General features: G+C 41.7%; 1 protein-coding gene across 2 annotated transcripts in view; it reads right to left on the bottom strand.

The window, feature by feature from the left end:
- Positions 1 to 16,481, bottom strand: part of ELP6 (elongator acetyltransferase complex subunit 6) — a 372,934-nt gene that overhangs the window by 70,224 nt on the left and 286,229 nt on the right. For both annotated transcript variants that reach the window (XM_044066019.1, XM_044066020.1), the window contains one exon: positions 6,506 to 6,649. In XM_044066019.1, the coding sequence (XP_043921954.1) occupies positions 6,506 to 6,649 (144 nt within the window). The remainder of the gene's footprint in view (positions 1 to 6,505; positions 6,650 to 16,481) is intronic.

The raw sequence follows: 16,481 nt of genomic DNA on the forward strand, positions 1-16,481 counted from the left end.
CAAGATCTGGAAGTCTGAAGGTAGTGGAGGTGCGTTATGGGTAAGGGGAGGAGCTTGGAGCTCGGAGCAGATGCTAGTGAAATTGCCGGATCAGATCTGGTACCCACAGGTTGAAGATCAAATGAAGTAAACTCCTTCAGATACAATGTTTCATTATACAACATTCCTCTTCTCAAGACTGGAAAACATCAGCTGTTTTGATTGCTGTGGCTTGAATGCCCACATGTCTTTGCCGGTTAGTTAACAGGTAGCACACTTGCCTTTGGAGTAGGGAGTTTCCCAATGCTGTGGCCAAATTTCCCCTAGTATTAGAAATACCAACTATTGTTTAGAGAATCTGCCAGGGTATTGTTCTGACCAGGAATATAAAATGCTAGGAGTGTGTGTCCTAGTTCTTGAGCCAGTAACCAAATCTTCCTTGTGATGTTGCACAAAGGGTAGGACAGGGTACCCCCTTACTTGTTTATGCATCACATCACTTTGGTGTTGTCTGTCCAGATCTGCAGGGTCCCTGGGCTTAAATTCTACTGAAAAGTCTTTAGGGCAAGGTAGACTACTATTCGTGCCTTCTGATTTATATGTAATTTTCTCTGCTGTAGTGTTCAGATGCCTTGCACTTTCACTGATCCTAATCCCCCCCCCAAACTATGTCTGAACTCTCTGTGGTGATGGTCCTGTCTGCTTCTAGTAGAGAGAAATTTGCCCCTGGCTTATGCAGTGTGGTGTTCTTCCACCATAGGAGCTCCTTCTTCAGGCATGGAAGGAGAGGAAATAGGGTATCTGGAGGTTAAGAATGCTGTTCCCAAGCACTGTTTCCTCCTGTGTAACTTTGCAAGCGGTATCAAGAGAATGCAGGATATCATGTAACCCAGCATACTCAAATTCCCTTGATGAAATGTGTTGTTTTGGAAACAGTCTGGTTGAGTAGTTTGTCAGGAAACAGACTTTCTGTTGGGCAGAATCTATGAGGTCTCCGAGAAAGAGGATTCTTGTTTGAAGAAGAGTCTGTGACCTTTGAAGAATTAAGGTGAGACCTACATTCTGAAAGCAGTCTGATGAAGTCCATACATTCTGAAAGCAGTCTGATGAAGTCCATTTAATTTGGGACAAAAACAGTCAACTATACTTTTAATAAAGTTCCTTAATTCTCCCTCATACGTCTGTTTTTCTTGCTACAGTGCAGCTGAACTAGGTTCCAAGATTAGGTGACATGGTGTGTTCCTCACTGTCTTCAGGTTCTTGGTTTTGTGGTTGCAAAGGCAGCTCTTATTAGTCTGGTAACCACTGAAGTTTCCTCATGTGTAACTTTGCAAATGGGATCATGAAAATACAGGATGCCATGTAACTCAGAATCCTCAGAAATTCCCTTGTTGAGATGTATTGTTTGGAAACAGGCTGGTCGGGTAACATGTCTTGCCCTAAGGAAGGAAGGCTTTCTGCTGGGCAGAATCTATGAGGGCTCCCAAAAATAGGATCCTTATTTGAGAAAGACTTTGTGATTGTTGAAGATTTAAGGTGAGACCTACCTTCTGAAAGCAGCCCATGGTGATCTTCAAAGTATCTAGGCTCACTGCTGTGTATTTTTCCTAAATTAGACTGTCATCCAAGTAGGGATAAATATGAACTCCTAGAGTTCAGTAGTGTGTTGTCAGAAGAGCCATCACTTTGTGAAAACTCCGGGAGCAATGGACAGCCCAAATGGTAAAGCACAGAACTGGAAGTAAGGGCCTGTTGCTACAAATCTTAGAAATTCTTGTTGACTGTCTGCCATGGGGACATGGAGGTAAGCAGCTTTTAGGTCTAGAGTGACCATGAAGGCAACTTGAAAGATCATGGGAAGTAATTTTTACAAAGTAAGCATTTTGAACTTTGGGATACTGAGAAACTTGTTTAGTTTTTAAAGGTCCAACATGGGCCTCCAAGTTCATTTCTTGGAACTATAAAGATACTTGAGTAGAGTCTTGTTCCTGTTCCTCTTAACCTGGAGGAACAGGCTGAATGGATCCTTGCAGAAGTAGTTTCCCAGAGGACAGATGGCAAGAGGCTTTCCTGTTCTCTTAGTGGTTCTAGAATGCCCAAGAAGGGTGGGATTTCACTGAACTGGATGTAGTACCCCCTTTCTATGATTCTGAGGATCCTTGGTACTTGGTGATGGTTTTCCATTGACCTAGCAAAAGGGACAGTCTTCCAGACAGAGGGTTCTAGGGGAGGGTGTGTAGGAGTATGGGAAGCTGGGGATGGAGGGGAGGGTGATTAGGGGTATGGGAGGCTGGGGTTGGAGGGGAGGGAGGGTAGAGGTTTGGGAGGCTGAGATTGAACATAGTCACAGTGCATCTCTAGGTGGGGGGCTTTTTGGAGCTCCCTGCGCTCTGCAACTGTTCTGGCTGCCATCTCCTGGATTGTCTGGGACTTTTGCAACGTCTTGTCTGGGGGAAGGCTGAAGTTTTGAGAGGTAATCCCTACTGAGCCTTTGTGTCAGAGACAGACAAAATTCCTTCACATTTTTATTTGCTTTCCTTTCTTAACCACTTTCTAGGAAACCTATTCAGTTGGAAGTCCAAAAAAGAATTCCTTGTCTAGTGGGCCATCCAGTAGTTCAGCCTTAAGCTGATCTGACAGGGGCTGGGTCCTGAGCCATGCATGTCTGTGGATGACAGAACCTGTAGGAGCTGCTCTGCATGATGCATCTAAACTGCCATAGCCAGACTAAAGGGAGTGCCTAGAGACTTGTAAAGCTTCTCTTTCTGTTTCCTGAATTTCCTTCATTAAGACTCTAGCCACAGAAGAGTCTACCTTAAGTATAATTTTGTCCCAGAGAGAGATTAAAGATACTTTGGCATACTGAATTGACAATTCAATGCTCTCATTACAAGGGTCGCAGAGGTATAAGCTTTTAACTCAAATCTGTCTAACAGTCTAATTTCCTCATTATTAGGTAAGGTATGTCTAGTTGGTCCGTTTGGTACATCTTTTGTGGATTCAGTAGAGATAACTGAGGGGTCAGCCTTGGGGATTTTATAAAGATGCTTGTAAGATTTAAGCACTCTGTAAAGCCTGTCTCGTTTCCTAGAAGCAGGTGGTAAAGAATTAGGATGTAAAACAATGTCTTCAAAGGCATCATCCAATGTTACAGGATGGAAACCAGCAGCCTGGGAGAAGGCAAACTTAGTAGTTTTCTGTAATGGGCCTGAGCTTGTGAGAGCTGTTTGCTTTCCCAGCAGAAAGTCTCCTTCATTCTATGAAGGATAACCCTGAAACAGAAGTCTGTGTGTGTGTGTGTGTGTGTGTGTGTGTGTGTGTGTGTGTGTGTGTCAGAGTCTGAATAAGTTTGTGGTGGCAGGTGCCCACAGCAGGACAAATCCTCCTTATATTCGAAGCTTGAGGAATCTGAATCTTCCTGAAAGGCCACCTCCCCTCCTTCTGTTAGATGGGGAGGCTTCAGTAAAAGAGATGTGGGAGGGCTCTCTGGATTTCATGAATGTCATGAATTCCTGTGCTATTTTAGAATGTCCTGAGCTTCAGCCTGAGAAGAAGTGGCTGAAGGTAGGGGCAAAGAAAAGGAAGTGGTTTGCTTTGGTTTAGGTGTTCGTTTAAAGGTGTGACCTAAGGTTGCAGTCATCTGACTGTGACTTTGGTTAAGATTTCTTTAGTCAAGACAGACAGGGTGTCTCCCTCAAGACCCACATTGCAAATGTCAGAAGTTCAGGCGGCCTCTTGAGGGGTCATGCAGAGGGTTTGGGCTTAGGAGTTGTCAGACCAAGGAGGGCTCCAAATGCACCTCACCTGGGTTGTTGGTTAACTTTGAGACTAGATCTGGGGCTTTCTGTGAAACGTCAGAGTCCCTGTTATTTTTGTCTTTCCATTTCTTCTGAATGACACTAGCAGAAACTGGTGTTTGCAAATATTTGATGGTAGCAGGGGGTTGTAACACCACCACGAAAACTGAACTTAAGGACTTCCACATGGGAGGCTTATACTGCACCCTAAGTTTGATCAGTTTTTCATGGAATTTGCACAGTCAGGACAATTAGAGATGCTGGTGCTGAGGCCTAAAGCCAAAAAGACAGAAGTGAAAATTTTTATGGTGGATTTTCTTTCCACTCTTCAAACAATTGCTGACTTTTTTAAACATTAAATTAGTAGAGAAAAATCCCCAACAGGGTACTTACCTGACTGGAAAGCAGGAGACACACTGAAAAAGTGAATCAACCAATTTGCTGTGAGTGTTTTGAACACAAGTGAAGTGCATCAGATTGAACGGCTAGAAAGAACTGAAGATGGAGCTGATAGATGTCCTTCTTATACCCTGACATTCAGATGTTAGTCTTTGGACATCTGTCAGCTAGGGATGATTCAAAGCCGCTGTAAATCAGGCTGGTCAGAGGTTTTGCATGTAGGAAGACCCAAGAACCAGTAGTGCAACATTGACTATGAAGAACATCTAATATTCATGAACAGCAAGATAAATTTCTTTATAGATAGCTAGCTCAAGACATGAACACATGCCTGTTTCAGTTCTAAAGGTCCATCTTTGAATGACCACAAGATTGTTTGTTTCCATCTAATACTCAGTTCGGAATCAAATGCATTGTACTGCACTCCAAAAGAATACAACCTTTAAACAGACCATCAGGTTTAAACAGGTCTGTTTACAAGGAAAATGAAAAAAAAAATAATTGCCGTAATGTGGAAAATTGACATCTATTCAGAATTTCAATTAGATTAGACTTTTTCACATTTCTCAGAGTACTACGTGCTCTTTCCTGCAATGGCCCAGACCATAACAGACCTTGCACAACTTTCTATTTATCCGCACAGCCATGCATTTCATAAAACTCCACAAAAATATTTTCAGAAGGCAGAACAACAGCAGTTATGCATTTCTGGCTTTAAGCATATCCTCCAAACTTCTCCTGTCATGGACATAGCTTAACTACGCATTTCACCTCCTGGGAGTCCTCTTGGTTTTCTCTTTCAGCTCAGATATACAGGAATCAGTAAGCCGCGTACTGGGCCTGAAAGACATCGACTTGCAATAGATTTCTGCTTTAACTGCCTGCCTGACTCTGAGCTAATAATGTTAAAGGCAAAGTGTTGCCTAAGTTCAGCAGCCACTACTAGCTTCACTCAGTTTGGCACACAAGTCTATTTTTTAAAGAAGGTAATCAAATATCCATTTTACTGGCACAAGGATTCTTTCCTAATGAAAATCTTCAAACATGCAAAAGGGATCCAGAGTTTTATCAGTTCAACACTGTTGTATCAGTAAGCTCCTCGTTTAACACACTGTCCCTTCTTATTCAGTAGTCAGTCTAATTACACACACAGGCAAAGTTTACATTACTTATTCTGGCGGGAAGGGAAACTTGGACAGAACAAGCAGTTTGCAGAAGCACAGTTATGGGTCAATGTAGTAGTTCTGCCCACTGAGACCCACCAATGTAATATGCTGCAGTTAAAAAAAACAGCCTTTAACAGTTTAGGTTTACCCAGTTTTATTCACAAGGAAAATAGGAAAAATAATCATATTTTGCTAAAATGTGGCAAATTAACAGAAACAATGGCAATTCAGCATTTCAGTTCATTCTTTTTCATATTTCTTGCTGAGTACTTGATGCTCCACTCCACAATGGGAAAAAACAAAACAATGCTTACAGAAATTCAGTCTATCCAAACAAAAAGGCCTTTTTCATGCAACTCCACAAGACTTTCTTCAGAAGGCAGGATAATGACCTTTTATCACTTTCTGGCTTAAGGTATATATCTTCCAAGCTTCTCCTTTCAGGGACACCTCCTAACTTCCCTTGTTGCTTCCTTGGACTTTTCTTGGCTTCTTCTCTCAACTCATGAACACAAGAATCTAACCATTTGTAGAGTAATAGGCTTGAAAAATCTCTACCTGCAACTAATTCACATAACAAACAATACTTATTCTTAACTGCCTGCCTGTCTCAGAATTAACAGAGTTAAGAGCAGAGTGCTTTCAAGGCTCAGCAGCCGTAACTATGATACACAGCAAAGGCACAGAGGCCATCAGGAGAATACACAGCAAAGGCACAGAGGCCATCAGGAGAACAGCTACGTAAAACATTCTCCACATGACACACAAAATTTAGCTGTGCTAATAGAATATAAGCTTTCTTCACTGTGGTAAATAAGTCAGTTTAATTTGTGTAGTTCAAAATAACTCTGTTGTTACTAGCATCTGTGGGCTGAAAGAAAATGTAAATGTGAAAACGCTTCTGAAAAAGGGCAATTAGTGCATTGCAAGGACAACGGGTGCACTACAATAATAGACAGTTTGCAATGTCTGCCAGAAATAAGTAAGGTATTCCTTACCTTCTTGTAGTTTATTTCTGAACAGAATGACAATTATATAATTTTTCTTACAAGCTAATAAACCTCTAGCAGTTACTCGGAGTATAAAAGGACAATACAAGATATTCTTTTTTTCCACTAAAGCTGAAGACATGCAATGTCTGGCAACAGTATTAATTTGGCTTACCTGTCCATGGATGTCTTTGCAGTAACCTGTTGAGAGCCCCTCTGCTTGGATGACAAGACTGCTCTGGTGATGTAGCCATTTTACAAGCAGTTCATTTTCCTCATCCTGCTGATCATCACTGTGCACTAATGCCACCATGTCACCCTGGATTAAACAAAAATAATTTCTGTATCACAGACACAACAAAAGCAAATTAAAATACCAGTCTGCAAACAAATAAAATGTCACACGTACCACACAAAAAGTGTTTAACTGTGGGTGAAGGATTTATGAGACTAACTATACAAATATGCATCTTCTGGATATCACAAGCAATGTATACAAACACCATGTGTTTAACTGTGGATGAGAGATTTATAACAGTGAATATGCAAACATATGATCTGGAAGTAAAATGTTAGTAAGCATCTTTGGGTCTGCTTTGAGGTACCAAAGTTTAATGCATTTCTCATAACCTATTACTGATTACTTTACAGATTTTAAGTAGACAGCTACAGTTCAATAAAATTACATTAAATTAAATAACTAATATAAATTTTTGTAAGAAGACTGTGCCTCCTGCACCCTTGGCTCTACCCCATATCTCTAAATATACTATAGAAATTGCATCAACTCAGAGGGGAGGGGTAAATATGTTTCCCTTTCTTTCAGACTGGGGTAATATTGGGAGGTAGTATGTGAGTGCAGAACCGCCACAGCAGGGGTGCAGGGACTGCAGCCCCCCTACCCGCAGAAATGGTTTAACATAATAGTTAAAGGAGATGGTGGGATAAAGTGGTCAGCAGATCAGCAAGTTTGTGATGATCAGCTCAAGCAGATCTGTATCTTTACATCATGTAGTGGAAAATTGGTTACAGTTTTAAAAAGTGTCAAACTTGCATCAAAACTCTTTATAGAGCCAAAGTATATCAGTGATCCTTCACAGCTAATGACATTTTTATTTTTTGAAAACTATCATGGATAAAAGTCTGTACAAAACCCCCCACTCTGAATGCTTCTGACCTTCAGCTGTATTAAAATTCTACACTGACTATGGGGATGCACTGTGATTTATTTTGACTAACTGCCTTTGTGAATTTGTTTAATGTTACCAACAAACTTAACAGCAGACCAGTTTCTCTTTCAACACTGTTTACTTTGGGCCATAACAGGGGTACATATGTTATAATGAACAAAATTCATACATATACATGCATACACAAAACAAGCACGTCAAACACATCACATGATATACAAACTAAGGTCTTAGCACCTCAGAATAGGTTATTTAATATTAAGGGGTATACAAGTATATGCAAGCCCTTCTCTTTTGTCCACCTATTGGATACTGCTGAAACATGGCAAACTGCAAGTTCGGTCTACCAAATTCAGCAAAATTATAGTGATTAAAATGGGCTTCAGAAAATGAAAATATTTCCATTTTGGCGTTATTTTGTGTGATAGTGTGCTTTATCTATTACACTGTCCTTCTGAACTTTTCCTAACAGTGCTAACAATCTTCAACAGGTCATGCTTTAGCATAGGATCCTGTCCTTCATATTGAAAGCTGACAGATAGGAGCTCCTACTATGAAAGACCCTGTCTTGAATTTTCAGAAGTTTAAAGCGAGTCTCTACTGACTGTCAGTAGAGCTTAGACTGCTGATTTGATTTTTGAGACCAATACATGATTTGTATGACACTGAGCCGAGATGCAGCCACTTGACAGTTTAAAATTACATGTATTTGAGATATGGCTTCAAATTTCCTAATTTTGTCCACACAGTTTTCCTGAAAGTCTTCTGTCATTTTTATGTTCATCTAGTGCTGTCATTTTTATGTTCATCTAGTGCTATCTTAAAGTACAGACTTCATAAACCCCAAGAAAATCAGCAATACTCCAATCCACAGCAATTTGTAAATATACCCTTGTGATGACATTTAAAAAAAAGTGAATAAAAGTTAACAAAATATGGGCATTTGGGGTTTCCAGAAAAGGCATATAGAGGACACCAAATGGAATGGAAAGGAGCATGAGAAAATTAGTCCAACTATGCTATCAATAACCGGGGGTCTGTAAAGTAAGAGCAAAATCAAACTGGTCAAAGACTTCACCAAAGGAAACGATGATGCAGTAAATGATAAATTTATTAAAACATACTGAGACACTTATCAATGACCACAATAAATCTGCTTAGAATAATATCAGTAAGCTCTGTTAATAACGTCTGTATTCATGGACACATACCAGTAAGACACAAATATAAAGGTAAATTCAACATAAAAAAATTGGTGGAATCACAATATTAGCAGAAATTTAGTTTTCACTTCCCTAGTCATTAGAACATGTCTAAAGTACAGAAACTACTTAAATTTCTCATCATATCTTCCTGATCCAACAAGAATTTCAGCTTGCTCTCAAAGTTTCAAACCAATAATAAGATATTCTTTAACTCTTTCACAAAAATGAAAGGCAAAATTTGTGATTGTAACATGTTATCAATAAATAATGAAGAATTCACCACAAAACAAGACACTTGTGCAAACTTCACAATTAGCAAAGGTATATCAGACTAAAAACACAGGGAAGGATACCACTTACACAAGTTCAGATAAGATATTGCTACCACAAGTAAAAAAAAATACTTGAATTCCATGGGACTAGATAACACACTTGCTACTTTTTATGCAGAAGCAAGGAAGAAGGAAAGTATAGTTTTGTACCTACCATAAATGTAGATGTTCGAGTGCTAATACAGCTGCAGTAATCACAGATGGGTTCTCTGCCGTCAGGCGGGTCCTCGGTCGGCCGAATTCCAAAGTCTAGGTCCAGCATCGGTTGTTGTCGCTTTCTTTCCTGACGTCAGTGAGGCAGGGGTATACAAGACACAATGCAAAACACCACACCCCGCACGTACGACTTGCATGGCCAAACCAAATTCGAAAACACACCAAAGGCCAGCAATTATAATTCCAATTGTTTATTGATGAAGAAAAAGTGCATAAAAATGCACCAATATATTTTCTGTTAAACTCAAATATTCATACATATAGTGTAAATCCTTCAGATCTGAATCCGATGTTAGACTCCCTTAGTTATGAATATAGTTCACTTAAAAAAGTTTAAGTACCTTAGTTGTCGTACGGTCGTACCTCTAGGCCAAGGCCCCGTAGTTCCATAGCAAATGTGAACATCCCATAAACTCTTAGATCCAAATTGACAAAACAAACCATAAAAGTCCAATAACAATGCTACAGCCCCAAATCTCTGAGTACAATCCACGATTTATGCTGGTGAAACGAGACCGATCAGGTTGTATGAAGAGGCTTTAGGCCCTAGGCCTCTACCAAGAGGGGAAGGAGGGAGGGAAAACTGTACTGCAGCTGTATTAGCACTCGAACATCTACATTTATGGTAGGTACAAAACTGTACTATGTTCATTGTGCATACAGCTGCAGTAATCACAGATGGGTAGAATCCCAAAGCTACGCACAGGGTGTTAGGCACTAGGTGGAACTGGGATGAGCCAGAATGCCCTGCAACACAGCAGTGGCAAAGCCTGCTCTAGTTTTGGAATATAAAGGCAGGTGGTAGTGTTTTATGAAGGTATGCACAGAACTCCAAGTGGCTGCCTCCAAAATATCTTTGGTAGGAACTCCTCTGAGGAAGGCTGTAGAGCTAGCTGTGGCCCTGGTGGAGTGGGATCTGATGCCTGTAGGGACAGGTTTTCCATGATAGGAGTAACAAAACCGTATGTAGTGGCCTATCCATTTTGAAATTGTCTGTTTGGTAACTGGCCTCCCTTGAGCTCCTACAGCATAGGACACAAAAAGTTCTTCTGCTTTTCTGAAAGACTTTGTTCTGTCCAAATAATAACGTAGCTGTCTATGGATGTCTAAGGAGTGTAGCAGCCTTTCCCCTTTGTTTTGAGGATTGGGGTAAAAGGTAGGTAAGTGTATGGCTTGATTTAAAGCTACCCTGGATACCACTTTTGGCATAAATGAGGGGTTAGTTCGAAGGGAAACCCTGTCCTGATGGAAGATGAGAAAAGGCTGCGCAGCCATGAGGGCTTGTAGTTCCGAAACCCTACGAGCTGAGGTAATGGCCAGAAGGAAAGCTGTTTTCCAGGACAAATATTGCAAATCTGTTGAAGCAGCTGGTTCAAAGGGAGGCAATGTTAATTTTTCTAGAATGTAATTAAGATCCCAGGCTGGCACTGGTTGTTTCCTTGGTGGTCTTATATTCTTAGCCCCTCTGAGGAACTGTCTTATGAGTGGGTGAGAGAATAAGGGTGGATCCGTGTTGAATTCTGCAGAAATGGCTGAGGCATGGATTTTTATGGAGGAAAATGAAAGTCCACTGTTCAGCAGCTCAGCTAGATACTGTAATACCTGAGGCAAATTCAGTTTTCTGGGGTCCTGGCCTTTTTTCTCATTCCAAGAGCAGAACCGTTTCCATTTTGCGGAGTAAGTCTTTCTAGTAGATGGCCTTATGGCCTCCAAAATGACATCCTGCACCTCTTTGGGGAGTAGGGTCTGTTGTGGTGTTAAGGAATTTTCCATGCAGCGAGATTGGGTGTTTTCAGCTGACTGTGAAGAGTTTTGTAGCTGTGCTGAGTCAGCAGAAGAGGCATTAGAGGTAGGTGCCAAGGAGGAGTAACTGTTAGGCTCCTCAGGAGTGGGTACCACTGTTGTCTTGCCCAGTCTGGAGCAATCAGTATCATCTTCGGTCTGTCTGCTCTTGCTTTCAAGAGCACCTTGGGCAGAAGAGGCAGAGGTGGGAAAGCGTAAACTGTCCATGCTGTCCAACTGAATGAAAGGGCGTCCACTCTCCACGCCTTTGGATGAAAGGTCCTTGAACAAAACTTTTCCAATTGATGATTCCTGTGGGAGGCGAAGAGATCTATGTCTGGCCTCCCCCACGCTTGGATTATCCTTGTAAACACTTGAGGATGCAACTTCCATTCGTGTGGATCTGTCATATTTCTGCTTAGACTGTCTGCCAGCTTGTTTTCCAAACCTGGCAAGTACTGTGCTTGAAGTTCGATTTGCCATTCCAGAGCCAAGTTCCGAAGTGTCATGGCTAGTCTGCACAGGGGGTATGAATGTGTTCCTCCTTGTTTGTTTATGTACCACATTAATGTGGTGTTGTCTGTTCTTATCAATAATTGTCCTGGATGCAGGAGGTCCTTGAAAGCTGTAATTGCATTTATCACTGCTAGCATTTCTTTTTGATTGATGTGAAGGTGCTTTTCCTTTTGGGACCATTTGCCCTGAATGCACCTGTCTGTCATGTTCGCCCCCCAGGCGTAATGTGAGGCGTCTGTTGTGATGACTTGATTTGCTTGAGGCTTGCAGAATGGGAGACCTGTGTTTGTTTGACATGCTTGGGCCCACCATAGAAATTCCTTTTGCAAACATGGAATTATTGGTATTATCGTTTCCAAACTGTGGCTGTGTTGAGACCATAGGTTTTTTAGGTACCACTGAAGTTTCCTCATATGCAACTTTGCACATGGGATTAAAAGAATGCAAGATGCCATGAAGCCCAGAGCCTGCAGGATTTTCCTTGCAGTAAGCCTGGTACAATTTGCTAGCATTTTGAAGTACTGAGTTAGTTGCCCCTGTTTTTCTGGCGTAAGATAGGCCATCTGGGTGTTTGTGTCCAAGTTGGCACCCAGGAAGGTTATTTTCTGATATGGTGTTAGCCTGGATTGCTCTTTGTTGATTGTGTATCCCAGAGAATTCAGTAACCGTGTTGCATAAGCCAGATGTTCCAGAAGAATGTGCTTGCTGTTCTTGGATCAGGCAGTCGTCCAAATAAGGGTAAATTTGTATCACTTGAAATCAGCAGTAGGCAATTACTGATGCCAGGCATTTCGTGAATACTCTGGGCGCAGTAGATAAGCCAAAGGGCAATGCAAAGAATTGATAGTGGATTGAACCTGCAAGAAATCTGAGGTATCTTCTGCAGGTTTGTCTGATTGGGACATGCAGGTATGCCTCCTTGAGGTCCAATGTTACCAGCCAAAACTCCTTGCCCAGCATGGGAAGAAGCTGCTGTAATGTGAGCATCTTGAATTTTGGTACGAGTAAGAATGTGTTTAGGATGGATAAGTCCAAAATGGGTCTCCAGTCGGTTCCTTTCCTTGGTACCAGAAATCGCCTGGAATAAAAACCTTGACCTTGTTCGTGAGTAGGTACCTCTTGAATAGCTTTCATATCTATGAGCTTTGAAATTTGTAGTTGTGCCTCTGCCCTTTGATTGTGTGGCAGGTTTGGCATGCCTCTCATTTTTGGAAGAGTGTGAAAATGAAATCTGTAGCCTCTGTTTATAACATCCAGGATCCATTTGTCTGTTGTGACAATATGCCAATTTCTTGTAAATAATGCCAGCTTTCCTCCCAAGGGTGCTGCCAGCTGAGACTTGCTTGGCATGGAAAGGAGGAAGTCATTGGGTTTGTTTCCTGTATTGTTGTGCACTGTCTTCGCCACCTCTTGGTGCTGGAGTTTGCCATTGCCTGCCTCTATATGATCCTTGTGATTGTCCTCTGCCCCTTGTGCACCTATACCTACCTCTTTGGGGCTTGTCCGTGGCTGGAAAGGACCAGTTTTTAGAAGGCCAATTTCTGCTAAAACGTGGTGGTTGAACCTGTAGAAAAGCTTTGACAGTTTGCATAGATTTGGCTTTTTCTTCCATTTTCCGTAATATCTCCTCAGCATTAGTACCAAATACCACATCCTTTCGTAAAGGAGCATCTAGTAGTTTAGCTTTCACATGATCAGGCAAGATTTGTTCCCTAAGCCAGGCATGTCTACGAATGACTGATCCTGTAACAGCAGCTCTACTTGAGGCCTCTAGGGCATCATAGCCACATTGTAAGGTGTGTTTACCCACTTGCTCTGCACTATGCATCATAACCTGCAACTCCTTCATATCTGGTTGTTCAGGTTGAGACATTTTATCTCTTAATTGTGATAACAGAAACTGCTGATATTTAAGCATATGAAACTGACAATTTAAGGCCCTCATGGCTAGGGTGGCCGAGGTATAAACCTTTTTTCCTCACCTTTCTAAGGATCTTGACTCTCTTTCGGAAGGTAGTGGATTCTTAGCAGTAGAGGCCTTCATTCCCTTGGGGCCTTGAGAAATGGTTTCAGGGTCAGCATTATGGCTTTTGTAAAGAAATTGGTGAGAGTTAGGAACTCTGTAGTACCTATCAGGCTTGACTGGGGCAGGAGGCAGGGAATCTGGATTAAGGCAAGCCTCCGAATAAACATCATCAAGTATGTCCAAGACAGGAGGTATCGCCAGAGGTCTGTGTTGAGGTAACAAAAGAAATTCCCTAAGTCTTTTCTTAGAATCAGAAAAGTCTTGGCCTTCCCAATGGAAGTGTTCCCTCAAGGTGTGCAAGGTTTCCCCAAAAGAAAAATCCTCAGGAGGAGATACAGAGGGAATGGACTGCTCTGCATCAGAATCTTCAAAAGGGGAGTAAGAGTGTTCCTCTACATCAGAATGATCTGAAAAAATGGAGCCCTGATCAGAAGAGGGAGAATCTTCCTCCACTCTGGGCCTCTTGTCTGGAGGGGGTTGGGAACCCCTGATAAGATTAATTAAATCCTCAGCCATTTTAAGCATCTGCTTTTTAAGCATGGGTCCTGGAGATGGGCCCTGTGCAACAGGCCTCTTGGGATGCCTGGCTGATTTGGACTTAGTAAAGGCCTTAATGGAAAAGGAAGAAGAAGGCCTAAAGACACCATGGGTGGAAGTGGACCTGTCCACATTAGGAGGCTCAACGCTCACAGTGGCTTCGGTGGTTGTAGTCTGGGTATGGGCCGAGGTACCTGCGGTCTCGGTTACAGAAGACCCCACCAAAGAAGTGTCGTCGGTAGTCAGGGACTGCATAGGCGTCTCGCTGAGAACCAGACCATGTGTAGCCGGTTTTGGCGTGGTGTCGGTGGGGACCGCGGACCTCGCGTGTCGGTCCTTGTCCTTGCGTTTTTTGGACAAAACCGTAGTCGGAGTCTCCGACGACATTTTATAATCAAAGGCTTTACCAAAAAGTGTTGGGTGAACTCCGCCCGACGCTTAATAGTGCGTTTATTGAAAGTAACACAAAAGCGACAGCCCGAGACGTCGTGGTCTGGGCCTAAACAAGGTATGCAGAGGGAATGGAAATCCTTATGCGGTATTTGCTTCCCACAAGAAATACAATTGTTAATTTTTTCTGACATCGGTCTGAGGCAAGAAAAGTCTCCCCAACGGGGTACTTAGCTTTAATGAAGACTTCGGTTTCCAATTTTTCATAAATTCAGGAGCTGGCCGACCGGCACTTGCGAACTGCTTCTGCTTCGGGCACCGCGCGGCAAAAAAGACTGAAGAAAATGGCGCCGGCTGTGTCTTATATACCCCTGCCTCACTGACGTCAGGAAAGAAAGCGACAACAACCGACGCCGGACCTAGACTTTGGAATTCGGCCGACCGAGGACCCGCCTGACGGCAGAAAACCCATCTGTGATTACTGCAGCTGTATGCACGATGAACATCAACTAAACCCTTACTGATTGTGTTAAATAGAATGCCATCATATGGGTAGGTCCCTGACATATAGTGACAGGCAGCAGTGGTACCAACTGATAAAGAGGGGAGGTGTGTACCAATTTTCAACTGCTTCCTCTATGAATTTCCAATGTTTAACTAAATAATGACTCAACTTGCAGAGTTAAACCGGTCAGAATTCAACCCACAGATCAAAATTAAAAGTAATTGTTTTGGTGGGGGAGGGGCTTCTTGCCCCTCTGCACTCCCACATCCCTTGAACTTATATATACACCAAATCCACGGACACACAAATATGAAGAATAGAAAACAGTTGCCAAGTTCAACAATGGAGAGTTAACTTGGCAAGTGGAGTCTTCAAAGAATTGCAACTTAAGAGAAGTGCACAAAAGCCTTTTCAAAACATCAAATATTGTTAAGTTAAACTGTGGAGAGGTTAATAACGGAGTTATCCAAAATTACACTGTGGGTCTAGTTGTGTTTGATATGAAACAGTACTGGTCTGTCAAGGGGAGCCTTGTTTTTTGAATCCTGAGGCATTCTTTGAAGAGTTTACAGAAACAGTTGATAAAGAAATAATAGTATATACTGCTTAGCTCAACCTTGCTAAGGTTATCAACATTATTTGACATAAGGGAATAATTTACAAATAGAAAGCTTTAAATGTCAATCTATACTTAAATCCAGTAGGTAAAACAATGACAACACAACAAGACACAAGTCTGGTTGAGGGGGATGGGAGAAAGTTGTCTGTTTGTAACAGTCGGTTTTTACCAGTGGTATCCTACAGGGCTTTGTACTGGAACCACTTCTTTTAAGTCTAATTTTCTCAGATATAGAGAGTATGAATTGGGTCATGGATAACCAAATATGCTGATGATTGCAAATGGGAACTGGAACTGTCATTCATTCATTCCAGCAAAATGTAGGAAAGTGACATCCCTTTGCAGTGAAAATACATACCCTACCACAAAGTTGTGAAACTCCAGAGCAGGTTATATTAAGTAAAGAGGTGCAGTGGGGCAAAGCTTTTGGTGGTGTGCTCATCTGTGTGTTTTGGGGGTGGGAGTGGTTGCCCAAACTTCACCAAGGACATTATTTCTGCAGATCTGTAAAACTGAATTTTGCTGACTTGGAATGCTATAAAAAGAGGTTATCCTAGAAAAGAAGTAGGTAGAATATTCAAGGAGAATGCTATGCAAAGGACAGAAAAGGGTAAACCATTTTTTCATAAAAACAGAGGAAATGAAGGGATGACTTGTAGAGTAGAACAAGATAATAAGAAAAGTAGGTTGGTAATTCCTTTTACAAATAGGAATTTGAAAATTAAAGAAATAATAAATGATAATTGGAAATTGTTAACCATTGATAAGATAACTGAATTAGTTGGGCCTAAACCCAATTTTACCTACAAGAATATGAAGTTGTTAAAAAGATT

Source organism: Protopterus annectens, chromosome 3.part0 (genome assembly GCF_019279795.1).
Source record: "Protopterus annectens isolate FY-2018-M chromosome 3.part0, PAN1.0, whole genome shotgun sequence".
Taxonomy (NCBI): domain Eukaryota; kingdom Metazoa; phylum Chordata; order Ceratodontiformes; family Protopteridae; genus Protopterus; species Protopterus annectens.